Below are 18094 nucleotides of genomic sequence, written 5' to 3' on the forward strand. Positions count from 1 at the left end.
AGGAACTGACACAGATCAGTTTTTTTTCCTGACAGGGACACAAGTTGTCGCACAGGCGGCCGTGGCCTTGTCAGGATTAACTGAAATTGCGGAAGTCTCTAACAAGAACAGACTTCTGATGTCAGGTAATATAGTGGTTGCGTGAGCGACTTCTTTCCTGGCAAGAGGAGTTGTTTTGGGAGAAACTTTCTTTGCCAGATCAACCCTCTACTGACAGTTATTCTAGATATCGCACAGGCGAACGTAGTACGTGTCAGGATAAGTGGGTTCTTCTGCTTTATAGACCTTTACATGGTGAAGAGAACCGATATCTTTAGAGGTCTCTTGCTTTCCTCAACCTTATGAGACAAGTGATAGGAAATATATCGGAACTCATAAGTTAATGTGGGTGCAGGTTTTAGAAGACCTTGGCAACCCCTTTTTTATTGCACGTTGTCGGCTATTGTCCCTTGAACCATGCAGCTCCTCTTTCTCCTCTTTCATTGTATTAACAGGATGTTATATTATCCTACTCCCTATGTTTAAACATATAAACAAGGGAGACCTTGTAATGTTTTGGTACTGGAAAAGACTCGTAGGAGCTCTCAGTATTATTGGGTGAGAGGCTCTTTCAAGTATCTGAACCAAACATTATGGCCTGATGTCATAGGATAGGAATCTTGAATGATTCTCCTCGATCCTGGATCAATTATTAGGAGAATATGATAATAATAATTTGTTTTGCAGATAACGATGATAGAATATTTTCCATTCTCTCGTTGCCCAGGCACGAGGACAGGAGAAAGAATATAAGAGAGAGGTAGCAATATACGCCATCTTTATGTTATAGAAAGGGGAATAAAATTTAGTCTTTTTCCCCTAAAAGATACTCTTTACAGAATGTAAGACAAAGGGCGTCAAAGAAAGAGAGGATAATACGTTATGCCTCATTTTAGACTTAGAGAGGTTTGGATTCTCAGAGGTCACGTTCTTCTCACAGCAGGTTTTGGAAGTCTTTCCAAGACAGTCTGAATATTCTTTCAGCATCTATTTAACTGGACCTTAACAACCTCTCCTCTGAGTCTGTCTGCGTGCAGACTGACCAGAAGTGGACATGAATGAGAGGATGTTTCAAGGTAAATGACAGTAGTCATGGATAAGATATATAATTACTGCAGATCGTGCTAGAGGGAATGAGGAAACTGTCGTCTTCCGATCCTCTGTGAACCACATAGCGGTTTTTTCTTCCCTTTCAGAGGGAAGAATTACCTTTGTATATATCTGATATCAAAGAACGCAGTAAAAGGCTATACTCTGTCTCTATAAAGGGAATTGGAGATAGCAGAGCATTAAGATCTTCGGATCTTATACAATACCTCTATACGACAAGACTTGGAGATCTATAGTTACAATGGGATCCTAGTGGGCCTCAGATTCAGTGTTCTGACAAGATGGAACTGCTCCTCATCAATGTTTCTCTTGTACTAATCGACCAAAAGGAAGAGTGAGATTTTGGGCTTGGAATCTGAATCAAATTCAGAAAAAGACTCGGCAATGGGTTTCCTGCCAGCATGGTAGTTTCGCAAAAAGAACTATAACCTTTTATTCCTGGATCAACGCTTTCAGATAAGGATTCGTTGTCCAGGCAATGTATTTACGTTGTCATCTACAAAAGAAGATAAGGTTTAAACGTTTGCTGACAGAGTCTTTGGAATACGATGAGGGCTCAAAACTACTTCCCAAAAGGTTCGAAGAGATATATTTAAAGAGCTAGAAATCGGGAATCCTCCCATTTCATACAATCAACTTACCTGTCAGATATATACATAGCTATGACTCCGTCGTCCCCGACAGAAATTCAAATTTCGCGCCACTCGCTACCGGTAGGTCAGGTGATCTACCGGCCTGCCCTGGGCGGCAAGGACTAGGAACCATTCCCGTTTTTCTACTCATATATTTTCTGTCGCCGGTGGTATCAACATCGTTGCTGCCACCTCTTGACTGGAATTCGCTTTTCTAAGCAATTGATCATCTTTTTGTGGACTTTTGGTGACGTACCTGGATCGTTGTTTTGGCATTCGCTACTGTGGACTGGATTTGGACTTGCTTTTTGATTTTTCTTCAGAATGTCTGATTCAAGTGTTTGTGTGAGAATGTGTGTGAATGTAGGCTGCAAGGTGAGGATACCGAAAGCTTCGGTTGATCCTCACACTGTATGTCGCAAAGTAGGGTTTTGATTGTTCTATTTCTAAAAACCTGTCATGAGTGAGAGGTTGAATGTTGAGGAATGGAAGACTCTAACTTCTTACTTGAAGAAGTTAGAAAGGGAATAGAGTCAGAAGGGCTGCATCTAAGATGGCGGGTAGTAGTACAAGGCCTATTGAGCCTTTGGATAATTCTAACTCTTCTCTTAATTATGATTCTGTAATCAGGACCCTCACTGGCTGTACATTCAGATTCGGCATCGGAAATTGCTGAACTGAAGGCTACGCTTCACAGGATGAGATCAAAAATGGGCTACCATGAAAGGTAAGGACTGTGAAAGTGATTTTAGTGAAGTGAGTGTCCCCAGTGTTGTGGAGGGGGCGTCTGACCGTCTCTGCGACGCTCCCAGGCCTAGACCTCCTTCCAAGCTCCCAAGCCCAGAGGAGAAGGAAAGTCGAAAGCCGTACGGAAGGTTGTGGAGAATTCCCCCACCCCCCGGTCAGGCGTCCCTTCAGCAGGTGCTGTTATATAGACAGCCTGCTCAGGACCGCTATCGAAAAAAGCGTCCTCAGAGAGTGCTTCTCTTCGTCCGCTTCTCCCTCTCCTAAACGAGGGTGGAAGGATTCGGACTTGTCCAGGCCCCTGAAAAGGCACTGGAGAGATCCTGTTTTGGATTCAAGCCCAGAACGCTTTTCGGAAGAAGCGCCTCCTTCTATCAAGAAGGCGAAGAGGGTTTTGCCTTCCCATGATGGGGGCAACACGCCTTCGAGGTCTCCCTCTCCCGTTCAAGTAAGACGAGCAGGAGAAGCGTTCCAAGAGGATCATTTTGGCGGTGCAGGAACAGCTGTCCGCCTTAGTAGGAGTCCTTTCGAAGGATCCTCCTCGTAAGAAAGACGTCAGACTGCCGGTCAAGAAGACTCGTCTTCCTTCTCCCACCAGGAGTGAGGCTCCTGTGAGACGTGAGTCTTTTGAGAACTCAATAGAGACTCGTCGGAAGATTTTGATTCGCCAGGCAAGCGCGTCGCGCCAGCCAAGCGCGAGGCGTCCTACAGACGAGAAGCGTCCTCTAAGGTTAAGAGACAGGACAAGCGAGAAACGCATTACAGACCAGAGGATTCTCCCAGATGGGATACGTCTGCCAGAGCAGCAGCTTCAGCCGAGCGCGAGGTATTAACCAGGCGTGAGCATTCAGCCAAGCGTGAGGCTCCAGACAAGCATCTGTCACGCAAGGATGTGGCACCAGGAAGACGCGAGACTTCAACAAGGCACGAAGCGTCAGTCAGGCGCGAGACCTTTGAGAGGCGCGAGGCACCAGTCAGGCGCGAGGCGCCAGCCAAGCGCGAAGACTCAGTCAGGCGCGAGACGCCAGCCAAGCGCGAGGATCCTGCCAAGCGCGAGGAGTCAGCCAGGCGCGAGGCGCCAGCCAGGCGCGAGGCGCCAGCCAGGCGCGAGGCGCCAGCCAAGCGCGAGGAGCCAGCCAAGTACGAAGAGCCAGTCAAGCATAGGAGCTCTATACACTCTCTTAGCCCCTCTCCTATTAGGAGTTTGTCTCCAGTAGAGAGAGTGGTTGGACAGGAAGACCGAACGGGAAGTGGCCTCTCCTACTGATCCGATTATGGAAGAGGAATCAGAGGACGAGTCTCACGGTAAAGAAGGACTGTCGAACTACAAAGTTTTGACAGCTCTCCTTCTCCAGGCATACGAGAGGCATTGATCCCTGCCGCTCCTCCTTCGCCTCGTTCACTGGTTTTCATGCTCGAAGACTCCGAAATCGTCGGCTTTCTTGAAGATGAGACCGACGATTTCTATGAAGAGAGCTCTGCAATCGCTGGATAACTGGATGCTAACTAAGAAAGAGCTAGTTAGGACAGTCTTTTGCATGCCTCCCCCTAGACTTACGGGCAAGAGAGGGATTTGGTACCAGACTGGGGAGAATATGGGTCTCACTCTCCCAGCTTCAGCTGAAGCTGACTTTTCCAGTCTGGTAGACGCATCCAGGAGACATAGCCTCCACACGGCTAAGATTACTTGGGGACTTTCAGAGTTGGATCATCTCCTCAAGGGACTATTTCACATTCTAGAAGTCTTTAACTTTCTAGATTGGTCCCTTGGGGTGATGTCCAAGAAGGCTCATGCCCCTGAAGGGCTAGAACCGGATGTACTCCTGGCAATTTTGTCATGTATTGACAAGGCGGTGCAAGACGGCTCAGGGGAAGTTTCTTCCTTATTTGGAGCAGGTCTCTTGAAGAAGAGATCTGTGTTTAGCGCTTTCTTGACGAAAGCAGTGTCACATTCACAAAGAGCAGCTTTGTTATTCGCCCCTAGATCTGATTTTCTTTTCCCGTCACAGTTGGTGAAGGATATTTCCCGATCTCTGACGGAGAAAGCGACTCAGGATCTTCTCCTGCAATCGTCCAGGAAGAAGAGACCAGTGATGGTGGGAGAAAGAAAGTGGCGTCTACTCCTGTTCGGCCCTTTCGAGGTGGCCCTCCCACTAGAGTTACCGCTAAAAGGGAAAACGACCGAGAAGAGAAAGAGGTCGAGCCTCGTTCCGCCCCTTAAAAGGGGAAGTGAAGTGGCGCTCCTCCAAACACCAGTAGGTGCCAGGTCCGGGGATTTGCGGAGGCCTGGACTCACATCGACACAGACCCTTGGTCGATGTCGGTTCTCAGAAGGGATATCTCATTCCTTTCCTGGACAATCCTCCCCTGACGTCAACTCCGAGGGAATGTCCGCCAATTACAAGGACCCTGTGTTGAAAGATACTCTTCAACAAATGGTGGATCAGATGTGGGACAAGAGAGCTATAGAAAATTGTGCTGGATCAAAGCTCCCACGGGTTTTACAATCGTCTTTTCTTGGTTGCGAAAGCCTCGGGGGGCTGGAGACCAGTTCTGGATGTCAGTGCTCTGAACAAGTTTGTTCAAAAACAGAAGTTCGCCATGGAAAACCTCTGCTTCAGTCCTGGCGGCTCTTCGCAAGGGGATTGGATGGTGTCTCTGGATCTCCAGGACGCCTATTTTCACGTCCCCGATCCATCCTTCGTCGAAGAAGTACCTCCGTTTCATGACGGCGGGGGGAAGGATCTTCCAATTCAGAGCCTTGTGCTTCGGCCTGTCGACGGCGCCTCAGGTTTTCACGAACCTTTTGAAAATGTGGCGAGATGGCTTCATCTGAAAGGAATCAGTATATCTCTATACCTAGACGACTGGCTTATCAGAGCAAAGTCAGAGAAACAGTGTTTGGAGGACCTGACTGTGACACTAAACCTAATAAAGACTTTAGGATTACTCGTGAACCTCGAGGAAGTCCCAAACTGATCCCCAGCCAGAACTTGTCTATCTGGGATTCGGATGGATTCTCGGGGTTTTCGAGTATTTCCTTCTCAAGAGAGACTAGCGAGAGGTTTAGAAAAAGTCTCTCTCTTCCTAAGGAAGGAACGGACTTCGGCGAGGGAATGGTTGAGCCTGTTAGGGACCCTTTCCTCGCTCGAGCAGTTCTGTCATCTAGGAAGACTTTCATCTCCGTCCTCTTCAGTCTTCCTCAGAAGTTCGTGGAACATGAAGACAGGACTCCTCTCGGACTTCTTTCCCATTCCAGATCTGATAAAACGACATCTAGAATGGTGGTTACTCCCACTGAGGGAAAACAAAGGTACTTCCCTGGAAATACAGAGCCCAAACCTTGTATTGTTTTCCGCCGCGTCGGAAAAAGGTTGGGGAGCAACTTTGGGAAAGAGAGAAGTGTCAGGCACTTGGAATGCTCTTCAAGTGTCCTGGCACATAAACTGCAAAGAACTGCTAGCTGTACACTAGCTCTAAAGAGCTTCGAACCGTTAGTATGCAACAAATAGTACAGTGAATGCGGACAATACAACCGCTCTGGCATACATTCGGAAGCAGGAGGTACTCACTCGTATGCCCTTACGAACTCACAAGGAGAACTGCTGTTGTGGACTTCCCAAAGGAACATCTCTCTCTTGGACGAGGTTCGTTCAGGGAGTAAGGAACGTACGAGCGGACAGGCTGAGCAGGAGGAACCAGGTCCTTCATACCGAGTGGACCCTCCACTCAGAAGTTTGCCTCAAGCTCTGGTCTCTTTGGGGGGAACTCCTCATGTCGACCTCTTTGCCACGTTCCTCTCGAGGAGACTGGAAGTCTTCTGTTCAGTAGTAGAAGATCCCAGAGCTCTAGCAGTAGACGCCTTCCTACTAGATTGGTCTCAGGTAGACGTTTACGCATTTCCACCCATTCAAGATTCTAGGACAAGTACTCAGGAAGTTTGTGACTTCAAAGGGGACAAGAATGACCCTTGATAGCCCCCTTTTGCCAGCTCAAGAATGGTTTCCAGAGGTACTGGAGTGGATAGTAGACTTCCCCAGATCCCTTCCACAAAGGAGGGATCTTCTAGACAGCCACACTTCGAGAGGTTTTCATCAAACCTCCCCGCTCTCGCTCTGACTGCCTTTCGACTATCGAAAGACTTGTCAGAGCGAGAGGCTTTTCTAGTAAAGCAGCAAGCTCGATCGCTAGAGCCTGGAGAACTTCCACTATCCGGGTTTACCAATCCAAGTGGGAAGTTTTTAGAAGTGGTGTAAGTCAAAGAAGTTGTCCTCCTCCAGTACCTCTGTAACAGAAATAGCTGAGTTTTCTGTTATTTCTAAGGGAAGAATCGCAGCTCTCCGTAGCACGATAAAGGGCTATAGAAGTATGCTATCGGCCGTATTTAGGAATAGAGGCCTAGATTTGGGAAACAATAAGGATCTGCATGATCTGATTAGGTCGTTTGAGACCAAGAAGTCTAGAATGACTTCTCCCCCTAACTGGGATCTAGACGTAGTGCTGAAGTTCTTGCTTCAGAGAGATTTGAACCCCTACATTTGGCCTCGTTTCGTGATATAACGAGAAAATGTTTATTCCTTTTGTCTCTGGCAACGGCAAAAAAGGGTTAGCGAACTGCACGCCCTTAGTGACAAGTCGGGTTCAATATAGATTCAGCCTCTGTTCCTTCAAGGAATTATTCTTAGCGAAGAATGAAAATCCTTTCGAACCCCTGGCCGAGAAACTTCGAAGTAAAAGGATTATCGGGTCTCGTCGGCAGGGAACCGGAGAGGTCTCTTTGCCCAGTAAGGGCATTAAAGTTTTACTTAAAGAAAAAGGAACAGTTGGGGAGGTTCTAGACAAGGCCTCTGGTGCTCAGTGAAGGATCCATCAAGACCTATGTCTAAGAATGCCTTAGCCTTTTTTGTCAGGAACGTAATTATGGACGCTCATAAGGCTTGCACGGATGATTCTTTAAAACTCCTGAGAGTAAGAGCTCATGAAGTGAGAGCAGTGGCGACGTCTCTCTCTTTTCAGAGAAATATGTCGCTGAAGAATATCTTGGAAGCGACATATTGGAGATGTAATTCTGTGTTTGCGGCTCACTATTTGAAGGGCGTGCGGTGACCTATGAAAAATGTTTTTCATTAGGTCCTTTTGTGTCTGCGGGCACAATCCTGGGTACAGGAGCTTACAACAATCCTTAAAACTTTTTTTTTTTTACTACTAAGTCTATCAGATATGTTCTAGACTTCTGGCTGAACAAGTGCAGTTGCCGCACAAGCGGCCAGTCACTTCAGTTCAGTAAGGAACTCTTGTGATATCTTGTAATAGATAAAATTTTTTTTTTGAATTTATTGTGTGCTTGTGCATTGTGTTTTGAGTTACGGTTGTGCGAAGAGTTGGGGATAACTCTGAGCAATTTTTAATACTAACATGGTGGTTTAGGATCAGGTGGTCGTGGGATTGGTTGTGTGCTCCTTAATAAGGTGGTGTTGTCATGTAAGTGGATCAGCACCCATTGACAAAGTCCTTTCAGGCTCTGCCGAGTAAGTGGATAAGACCCCTTCGGCAGGACCCACAAGAATTCTTGGCCATAGATCACATATCTCGCTAAAGTTTCTTGAGGTGATGCAGACTACGGGGAAAACACCCACGAAGTCTACCACCTATCAGGTAGGAACCAAGGTTTTTAATTTATACCTACAACAGATGTTGTTTACCTGTCTATTCCAGTAGTAGCTGTCTCTTACCCTCCACCGAAGGGTGCCAATCAGCTATGTATATATCTGACAGGTAAGTTGATTGTATGAAAATGATATTGTTATAATACAATAAAGTTTCATACATACTTACCTGGCAGATATATACGATTAGGGCCCACCCAGCCTCCCCGCATGGAGACAGGTGGAAGAGAAAATATATGAGTAGAAAACGGGAATGGTTCCTAGTCCTGCCGCCCAGGGCAGGCCGGTAGATCACCTGACCTACCGGTAGCGAGTGGCGCGAAATTTGAATTTCTGTCGGGGACGACGGAGTCTTAGCTATGTATATATCTGCCAGGTAAGTATGTATGAAACTTTATTGTATTATAACAATATCATATTCCAGCTCAGAGTCTCCTTAGACTTCCAGGCTCTTTCCCTGCCTTTGTGCAAGGATAGGGAAGATTTTGCAACGAGAGAACTCATCAACATGTAGGAAGAGTGCTCGTTAGCAACGGAAGTATCAAGTATGATCCTCCTCGGAGGAAGACTGGTCTCTTGGACTATTAGATTTCCTATCGTCTACTGGATGTAGCCGACTAAAATTACCTCCCCTTGTTGCAGAGGCCATAAGCTCAAAGTGAAAGAATTTCTTCCACCCTTTTCCATTCTCCTGATAAACGATTGTGGATGTTCAGACTTTCAGACAATGTAGCGCCAATCAGGCGCCAAATGCCAAACAGGCGTAAAGATGCCAGACCAAGACAGTCCAAATAAACACTGTCATTGTCTGATGAGCAGAAGGAGTAGGCCTCCAATCTGGCGCAGATGCGCTAGAGGCGAATAAATCAGGCAAATAAAGTGTCCGAGGTGGACATCGCCAGTTTTCATCGAGACTCTTAACAAGCTCGAATCTCCAGCAAGTGGGGAGAAGTCAGCTAGGTGCCAGGCGCGAGGAGCCAGCCAGACGCGAGGCGCCAGGCAAGCAAAGCACCAGGCTGGCACGAGGCACAAGCCAGGCGCGAGTGAGGCGCCAGGCAGGTGCGAGGCGCCAGGCGGGCGCGAAGCGCCAGCCAGGCGCCAGCCAGGCGCAAGCCAGGCTCTGGGCTTCATCCAGAAGAGATCTGTTGCAAAGAAAGCCCTGGTCTTCTTTGGAAGAGTGGAATCTCTAAAGCACTTCTTGAGTAACTTGATGTTTCCTTCAAACAGCTAAGAATTAAAAGTGCTTGAAGTGCGAGCTTTTAACAATTCTTGTTCTTTCCATAACAATATGTCGTGAGAGTCATATTAGCTGTAATAACGGGAGATGTAACTCTGTGTTGACTTCTCTTTGCACGAAGGAGATCAAGTGGGCCTATGAGAGATCCTTCTCTCTTTGTTATATGTGTCCACGGATGCGTTGCTGGGATAGGGAGCCGACACTGATCCTTAACTAGTGAATTAAAATATTTTTTTTTTTTAATTTTAACATAAGTGATTATTTTCTGGGGTTATTTGAAATGAGTTTGGGGATAGCTTTTTCAAATTAAGCACAAACCCTCGTGTTAGGATCAGGTGATCGGGATCGATGTTGGTGCTCCTTAAATTATGCCCAATAGGCATTGGTGTATTGTCATGTAAGTGGATAAGACCCCATGACAAATGACCACTAGATTCTGTCAAGTAAGTGGATAAGACCCCATTGACAGATCTACAAGAACTCTTAGCCATAGTCACATCCTCGCTGAGGCTTGAGACGAAGCAGATACTAGCAATAGCTAGGGAAGTCGACCCTTCGTCTAAACACATAGGAACCAAGGTTTTATTTATTTATTACCTACAACGTATGTTGCTTACCTGTCTATTCAGTAATAGCTGTCTTTGACCCTCCACCAATGGTGTGAATCAGCTAGTATATATCTGACAGGTAAGTTGAATGTATAAAAATGATATTGTTATGATACAATAAAGTTATACATACTTACCTGGCGATATATACAATTAAATGGCCCACCCAGCCTCCCCTCAGGAGACAGCTGGAAGAAAAAATATGAATTAGAAAACGGGTATGGTTCCTATTCCCGCCACCCAGACGCGGGGGTAGATCACCTGACTACCTGCCGCGTGCCGCGAAATTCGAATTTCTGTCGAACGATGGATTAATAGCTATGTATATATCTGCCAGGTAAGTATGTATAAAACTTTATTGTATCATAACAATATCATTTTTAATTGTTTTGCTTGTTTTGTTTGATTTTCAAATTAAATAAATTATTCTTCATGGTATGTTTAATTTTCAATTAATTTAAATGAATTATTCCTCATGGCAACTAACTAACATTTGAATTGCATTTACACTATTTTCTTTTTATATCTGGTACAGGAAGTTTGCTTTTGCAGTACTGTGTCTTGTTAAATTAATTGTCAAATAATGTATCTTTGGATATTTTTGGATATTTATATGTGAAAGTTATCAGAGGTTCTTATGAGTAATTTTTTCCATTGTCAGGTCAACAGCTAAGACCCAGAAAGAGAGGAGTCGCAGTCCAAGTGCTAATCGTGAGAAAAAAGCTAAAGCTAAGAAGCCACCTTCAAAGTCACGTTCAAGGTAAGTCAGTTTTGTATTTTTTAGGGTTATAATCTATGTTTGATGTACTTTACCTTAAGAGCTTATAGAAGAAATTTCAAATTGTGTAGCAGTTTTAGTAAACAGCACATGCCATGCCACCTATTACATATCAAGTCATTTCATATTTTTTTCTTTTACTGCCACTTTGGTAAAGAGTAGCAGTGCATATTTGGTTAGCATGTCTTTGGAAAGATGTTTGTGGTTAAATTTCATTAGTATTAGGGAGGAATGGACAAGTTTCCCAAATAGTTTATGCAGGTAAGTTCCATATAATATCGATTAATGATTGGATGTTTTATCAGCATTTAATCATTTCAGTTCAATGCATACCATAGTATACACATTATATTTTGTAGTGTAGAGAAATTGGTAATCTCTCTCTCTCTCTCTCTCTCTCTCTCTCTCTCTCTCTCTCTCTCTCTCTCTCTCTCTCTCTCTCTCTCTCTCTCTCTCTCTTTCAAATCTGGTTATTGCCTAAATTGAGGCACTTAGAACCAGAAGGTCGCAAACGCCGTAGTTTAAAAAATGGGAACATTGACTGTATGGCATTATTATGGGGTTTGTTGCATTTTGCAGCTTGTCTCACATTTCTGAGACTAATGGAAATTACCCAAAAAATAGAGCAGATTGGTAATTCTCTCTCTCTCTCTCTCTCTCTCTCTCTCTCTCTCTCTCTCTCTCCTCTCTCTCTCTCTCTCTCTCAAATCTGGTTATTGTCTAAATTGAGGCACTTTGAACCAGAAGGTTGGAAACGCTGTAGTTTAAAAAAATGGGAACGTTGACTGTATTTGCCGACTCGTTTCTCTGCAAAGGCATTATTATTGGGTTTGTTGCGTTTTGCAGCATGTCTCACATTTCTGAGACTAATGGAAATTACCCTAAAAATAGAACAAAGACAGATGAACCGTGGCAAACACAAATCACAATAATGCAGATATAAAAAAAAATAGGTAAAAATAATATTCTTAATAATAAAAACTAATTAAATACAGCAACCACTAACCTCAGGAACATTCAGAAGTATGCACAAGTTTTCCTCAGCAGTATGGTAGGCGGCTAAGGCACCTTAGGTGTCATAGTCTAGGACAAGAGCCGTCTCATCCTCTTTGGGCTCATCTGGATCCATAGTGGAGAAACAGAGCCCTCTAGCTCTATGATTATTTTATGAAAATGGTCTACTTTGGAGGCATAGTGCACCAGGTCCTTCAAATCTTTTAAGTTGATGTGCTCTCAGTAGATTAGGGCCAGAATACTTGGGAGGAAGGCTGACCTCAGCAAGGTTGAAGGCTTTGCGGTTGTAGGCTTTCCATCCTAGCATAAGCCTGACCCTCTTAGGTCATGGTTCATTATAAAAATCAGCATGGAGAAGCCCTCCAAATACGACACACTATAGCTTAGGACCCAGGCATCGCTGAAGTTCCTTTTCTTTGACTTCCTGCTCACAGTGTGTTTTTACATTGCACCAACATAGTATACAAAATCCTTCCCTTCCATTTCATACAAAATCTTTCCCCTCCATTTCCACTATAGGAAACCCCTTCACTGTGGCACTGTGGATGGGACGAATGTAGTCATGCTTTGTCTCAGTGGCACACCTGAACTTTTGCCAAAGAAGACCAAAATGCCTATCCCAAGGCAAGTAGGAGTAAAATGCCTATCACAAGGCAAGTAGGAGTAAAATGCCTATCACAAGGCAAGTAGGAGTGGTCTGGCATAAGGACAATGTGGCCTATATTGAAGAAGTTCTTTGGGTGGATCCAATGCAAGCACATCTTCACAATATTAATATTTTTATTCAGACCACTACAATTGTCAAAAAACTGCACAAGAATTGTTTGGTCATCATGATTTTCCTCTTTGTAGTGCTTGAGGCAACTGGCAATTTCTACCCTGCCTTTTCTAGCTGTAGCCTCATCCCTTACGTACATAACCAACCTTGCAGTTATGATGTTACAGATACAAAAATTATATGTCCACGATTTCCTCTTGTAATAGCCCACATTGGTCATCAACTTCAGAGTAGGCAGTGTCTGTTGTTGATCAAAACACACTGCCAACATCTCATCCACTTTGTAATAAGAGGAATCTAAGAAATTGGTGAGATCTTTACTTTACTTTACTTTTTTTTTTTTTTCTTTTCTTTTTTTTCTGCCAAAGTTTCATACTTCAACAAAGTCACTTCCACCTCACTAATCCTGTCCTCATGACCCTTATCCTCCTTCATGCCCTTGATCTTGACCTTGAAAAGTTACACACATTGCATATATTTGCTTTGCAGGTGCAAATCCAATGTTGAATTCAGTATTGAAAACTGCCAATAGTACAGCAGTTTCACTTTTTTATCATTTGGTTCGGTTCATGTATTCCAAATACAGGTCATACCCCTTGGGTAAGGTCATTTTATGGCTCAAGTGCTTCTTTCCTGGTCCCTTACTTCTCATGTAATGTGACGAGACAGTTGGCAACATAACTACTATGATGTACTTCCTAACACTTTTGAGTTCCTTCTCTGTGATCTTTGTCCCTGGTTGGTTATAACCCTTTTCTCTCCCTCATGGAAGATGCTAAGAAAACCTTAATTACAAACATCATATGATACAGCACCATACACTACTTATATAAATTTATTTGCGATGTCGCAGGGCCCTCTTCCCCTAAAGGCTTACGATACCTTTTCACTGGCACTGAAGTAATGAGAGAATGCTTGTCATAAGATTCTACTTCCCACTTTCTAGAAACATCCATCATTACAAGGACCGACTTACCCCCCAATTCCCCCCCCAATCGTCTTTTCTCACTTTTACAGCCATTCGAAGGCTCAGACTAACACATTAACTTCACTATCACAGGAAGACGACAGACTATGGTCGTGGTCCCTCATGGTTCTAAGCACCTTAATTAAATTTGACTAATGTTTTTGCTAAGTTTTTATTCAAAAGCTAAATTAAGTTTGTAATCAAGTTAAAAAATTTGTCAACAATATTTAAGGTTTAAGGAGGTCTGTTGTACAGCAGAGCTTCACATTTATTGTAAGAGTAATTGTGATGGACAGCCAAAAAATTTTATGTTAATGGTATTTTAGAAATGTATGGATGATACAACACTTACCCTTCACCAATAACGGTGTTTTTTGATTACATATTAAAGAAAGTGTGTTTGGTACTATTCCTAGGCCCCAAGTTATTTTGGCCATGATATTACGAATCAGCTTCGGAAGTCTGCTTGGGAGTTCTGTCTCTCTTGTCTCTAGCTCTTAAATGAGTCTTCTCATATTTATGATATTAATATATGGGATCAGGTTCTAACAAATTATTATACTGTGAGGCCAGTAGGTAAATGTTTACGTAAACATGTTGGTTAATCAGTATTCTCCTATTAATATATTCTAATTAGATGAGCTGAACTAAAGTCTCATGCCAACTGGTAATAATGTAAAATAATTATATAAAATATCTCGCATAATGTCATTTCATTAGTTGGTGAGTTATCATATCAGGTTTTCTCAGTACCCTAAGTCAATATGAAATTAGGTCCTGGTACCAAGACTCCATCAGTCACAAAACCAGGTGGTAAGTCTGTTTGGTCCATGGTCTGTGAATGTGGCTCAGTTAATCACTTCCAAGGTCAATTATTTCAGCTAAGACTTCATTTTATGGAGATTATAATTTGTATTTTTGTATAATTTTTTTAAATTGAAATCACTCCCAACTATACTTCTCTGGATTGAAAAGTTTACTCATGTTTTGCAGTGATGTTCCAATGGTAAGAGGAACAATGAATGAAAGGTTAAAGGTTCATCATTTATACTACTAAAATTTTCTCTTTCCAGTTTGGGAAATATACATATTAATAATTCAAAACAAGCAGGTGTGAGAAACAAAGGAAAAGTGTATTAACATGAATCATCATCTGCAAAAATAAGTATTTATTGTTGTTATACACAGTTATTATTTATGTTCTGCCAATTGGCCTCAAAATTGCAGATGGCAACTTGAAAACTTACCACATTATACCGGGTAGAAAGAGTAAGATTACATATATGTACACATTTTTTTATATTTCTAGTTGATTTATGTTTATAGTGCATAGTTTTTGTGCATTACTATTAGCTTGTCGTGAATTTTTTGTAATTGATAATTTTTCCATGAATATTCAGTGGTTTCTTCATAACCATGATAATGCTAAATCTCTTACTTGTCCCCAGCTTTGGGTCGTATGGCCAAAATTTCACATACTCTTTCAGACCTTGTCCTGTGTAAGGTATTTGGTTGTGTTGCATACCTACGCATATTTTCTCAATATTACATGTACTAACACCTAAAACAGTAGTGTGTTTGCAGTAGCTTTTGATGCTGTTTTTGTTTAAGGAATACATTATGATGGAAATTAAAGTACAACACATTTATTACCGATGCAGCCATCTTAACCGTATGTTTGTAACACTGAATGTACCTGTATCTACAGAATCACAAAGTAACTTAGTTTTTTTTTCCCCTGAAAGAGTAACCATCAACACAGTATTAAATATAATAAAGTAGGCAAACTAGTACATCCTTAGCTGGAAAATCAGGAACCTCCAAACCCAAGGTTCCCAATGGGGAAAGCAGAATAGAGAAAGAGAAAATCTGAAGTTAAGAAAACTTAAATAAATAACTAATAAGATAAAACCAGTAATCCATAAATTATACTCATGCAAGCTTGGTTATGTAGAAAAGGTTTGTACCAAGTTTGAACTTATCTTATTCCATCACTTTAATTACGTGAGTAAGATGATGGTCACAACAGGAGCAGAATGCCTAGAAAACATTGTGGTACTGAACCATGCCTCACAAATAGAAAGCAAGACTGAATTAACAGGATATTCAAAACAGGTACATACTCTGGAAGGCTCTGATCAAAATTATGACTTGAGTTTAAGCATGCACACTGAGCCAATGGAACCATGGTACCAGAAATTAATAATTTCGGAAAGAGAAAAGATTAATGTTTTTTATTGTCTCTTAGTGTGCCATATCCACAATTTGTTGGCTCTAGTCCCTTGCTGATTATTTGCAAAGTTATGATTTTGAAATATCTTGTTCTGTTTTTAATACTTTTTAGGCCTATTTTTTATTTCTCTTTGAGTGTACACCATGTTGGTTATAGGTGACTGTGTACTATGTCTAAATACAGACATGTGTATTTATTTCCAGAATTATCTCTTCTCAGTACTCTCACACTTTTATTGCATTGTGATGAGCTTTAAATCTAAGTCGGACATAAATAAGTATCTTCTTCCCTCTTGTGATGGGATTCAAACCCCAGCACAGAAATAAAAGGAAACTATCACTTAGTTCTCATGTTCTACCAGGAAGGATAAATTTCTATTTCAGTTTATCCATATATGGGCCTGTTGAATCAGATACATATTATTGAACTGGAATATAGCCATCCCCACCATTGTAGCATTATATAGGGTAGGGTTGCTTTTTTAAGCTGAAATTTTTGTAGACATAGATTCTGTTGGTCATGAATTGAATCACACACACACTATTAATAACATTATTGTATCTACCCTTGCATAATGTACGGTATATAGTTATGTGACTACTGTGAAAATATTGCAGTTAGGGGTGATCCAGCTAAGAATTGTTTGACAGTGGGAATTGAAAAACAAAGCTTAAAGTAATCAATAGCATTTTATAGAGACACCATGACCAACTGGTCCTTGGATCCAGCTCGTCAGGATTATCAGTCGAACTCTAATGCATCTCACCCGCGGAGACGCCCATCAAGGTGGGTGGTAGTTTATGAAGTTATGCTTTGACCAGTTCTTTTGAGGTTTTATTTTGTTGCTGTAAAGCTTAGTTTTTCATTGGTCTACAGTTGCGTTGCTAGAGGTTTTTATTATAAACCAAAACTTCTGTTACCTAAATCCCACACCTCATATACAACAGTGAATGTGTTACTAGCATTCTGTTTTTTTAAATATCAATGTTTTGGGTAAGTATTGGGTAAAGCAGTGTGATGCTTGGTTGGTACGTACTCATTATATCCACTTCGGCTTTAAGCTTCAATTCTTTGCCCAGTTCTATGCAGCTTACTATTTAGGCTTCTTTTTGTAGCATACTATCACTTTCTACCCCAAACTTTCTAGGAAAGTATTATTGCTACTTTTCCTTCCTACTTATCCCAGCATAATTTTATAAAGAACCTCATCACACTCTTAAGTGAAACTCATTATGAAACATTCGTATTAGTTACACTGTTAGCTCTGTATATGATGGATTTAGATTTTATGAAATAAAGGTTAACTGCAAAAATAGTGATTTTGGGCTGCAAATAAAAGCTACTCTCCTCTCAGTTATCGTTTTTCATTTTATCTTTCTTGATTAGTCAGAATAAAGTAATAAAAAAAGGTGCAATAAATAACCTAAATGAATTTCTCTCTCTCTCTCCCCCTCTCTCTCTCTCTCCTCTCTCTCTCTTCTCTCTCTCCTCTCTCTCTCTCTCTCTCTCTCTCTCTCTCTTTCCTGTTCACTTTGTACAAATAGTCAACCTTCCAAATGTGGCATTCTGTTGTTTTTACCCATCTCAAGTGCAACAGTAAAGAAAACAGGATTTTAACACATACAATGAAGTGAAACTAGTGAATGGCAATGATCCTAGTGTAATCATAAGTGCCTCCAACTTTATGCATAAATAAGCCTTTTCTAGCTGAACTCCCAACAGGTCTAGGTCTTCATCAGTTCTTTTGTCTTCATAATTTTTTGGGTCTTCCCACAGGTCTTTAAGACTATTGCTGTATACTGACCAACTCTTCTTTATCACATTTCAAAATCATCTTGATCTTCGAGTCCTCAATCATTTCTCAAGCCGCTTGATACCACCTCTTCCTACTGTACACACACACACTCTCTCTCTCTCTTTCTCTCGTTGGATGAGTGGTTTACGTGCTTGCCTACCGTTTTGGTAGTCCCGATTTCAATTCCCAGCTCTGCCAACATTGAGTAAGAGAAATTATTTTCTGGTGATTAGAAATTAATTTCTCTATATAATGTGGTTTGGGGCCACAAAAAACCGTAGGTCCTGTTGCTAGGTAACCAATTGGTTCCTAGCCACATAAAAATATCTAATCCTTCAGGCCAGCCCTCGGAGAGCTGATAATCAGCTCAGTGGCCTGGTTAAACTAAGATATACTTATTTATTATTTCTCTCTCTCTCTCTCTCTCTCTCTCTCTCTCTCTCTCTCTCTCTGCTACTTTTTTTGTGTGTGTTTCCCAGGGTAATACAAATGC

At 42.1% G+C, this 18094-nt stretch overlaps 1 protein-coding gene across 2 annotated transcripts in view; it reads left to right on the plus strand.

Annotated features, from left to right (window-relative positions):
• Positions 1–16638, plus strand: part of LOC135208816 (protein AF-9-like) — a 137573-nt gene extending 120935 nt beyond the window's left edge. Inside the window, exons 5-6 of one of the 2 annotated variants that reach the window (XM_064241357.1) lie at positions 10698–10796; positions 16503–16638. In XM_064241357.1, the coding sequence (XP_064097427.1) occupies positions 10698–10796; positions 16503–16623 (220 nt within the window). In that variant the 3' untranslated portion in view covers positions 16624–16638. Of the gene's footprint in view, positions 1–10697; positions 10797–14646; positions 14729–16502 lie in introns of those variants that run through there. The other variant, XM_064241358.1, reaches the window with a different exon arrangement.
• Positions 16639–18094: the final 1456 nt, after the last annotated feature.

Source organism: Macrobrachium nipponense, chromosome 35 (assembly GCF_015104395.2).
Source record: "Macrobrachium nipponense isolate FS-2020 chromosome 35, ASM1510439v2, whole genome shotgun sequence".
Lineage (NCBI taxonomy): Eukaryota > Metazoa > Arthropoda > Malacostraca > Decapoda > Palaemonidae > Macrobrachium > Macrobrachium nipponense.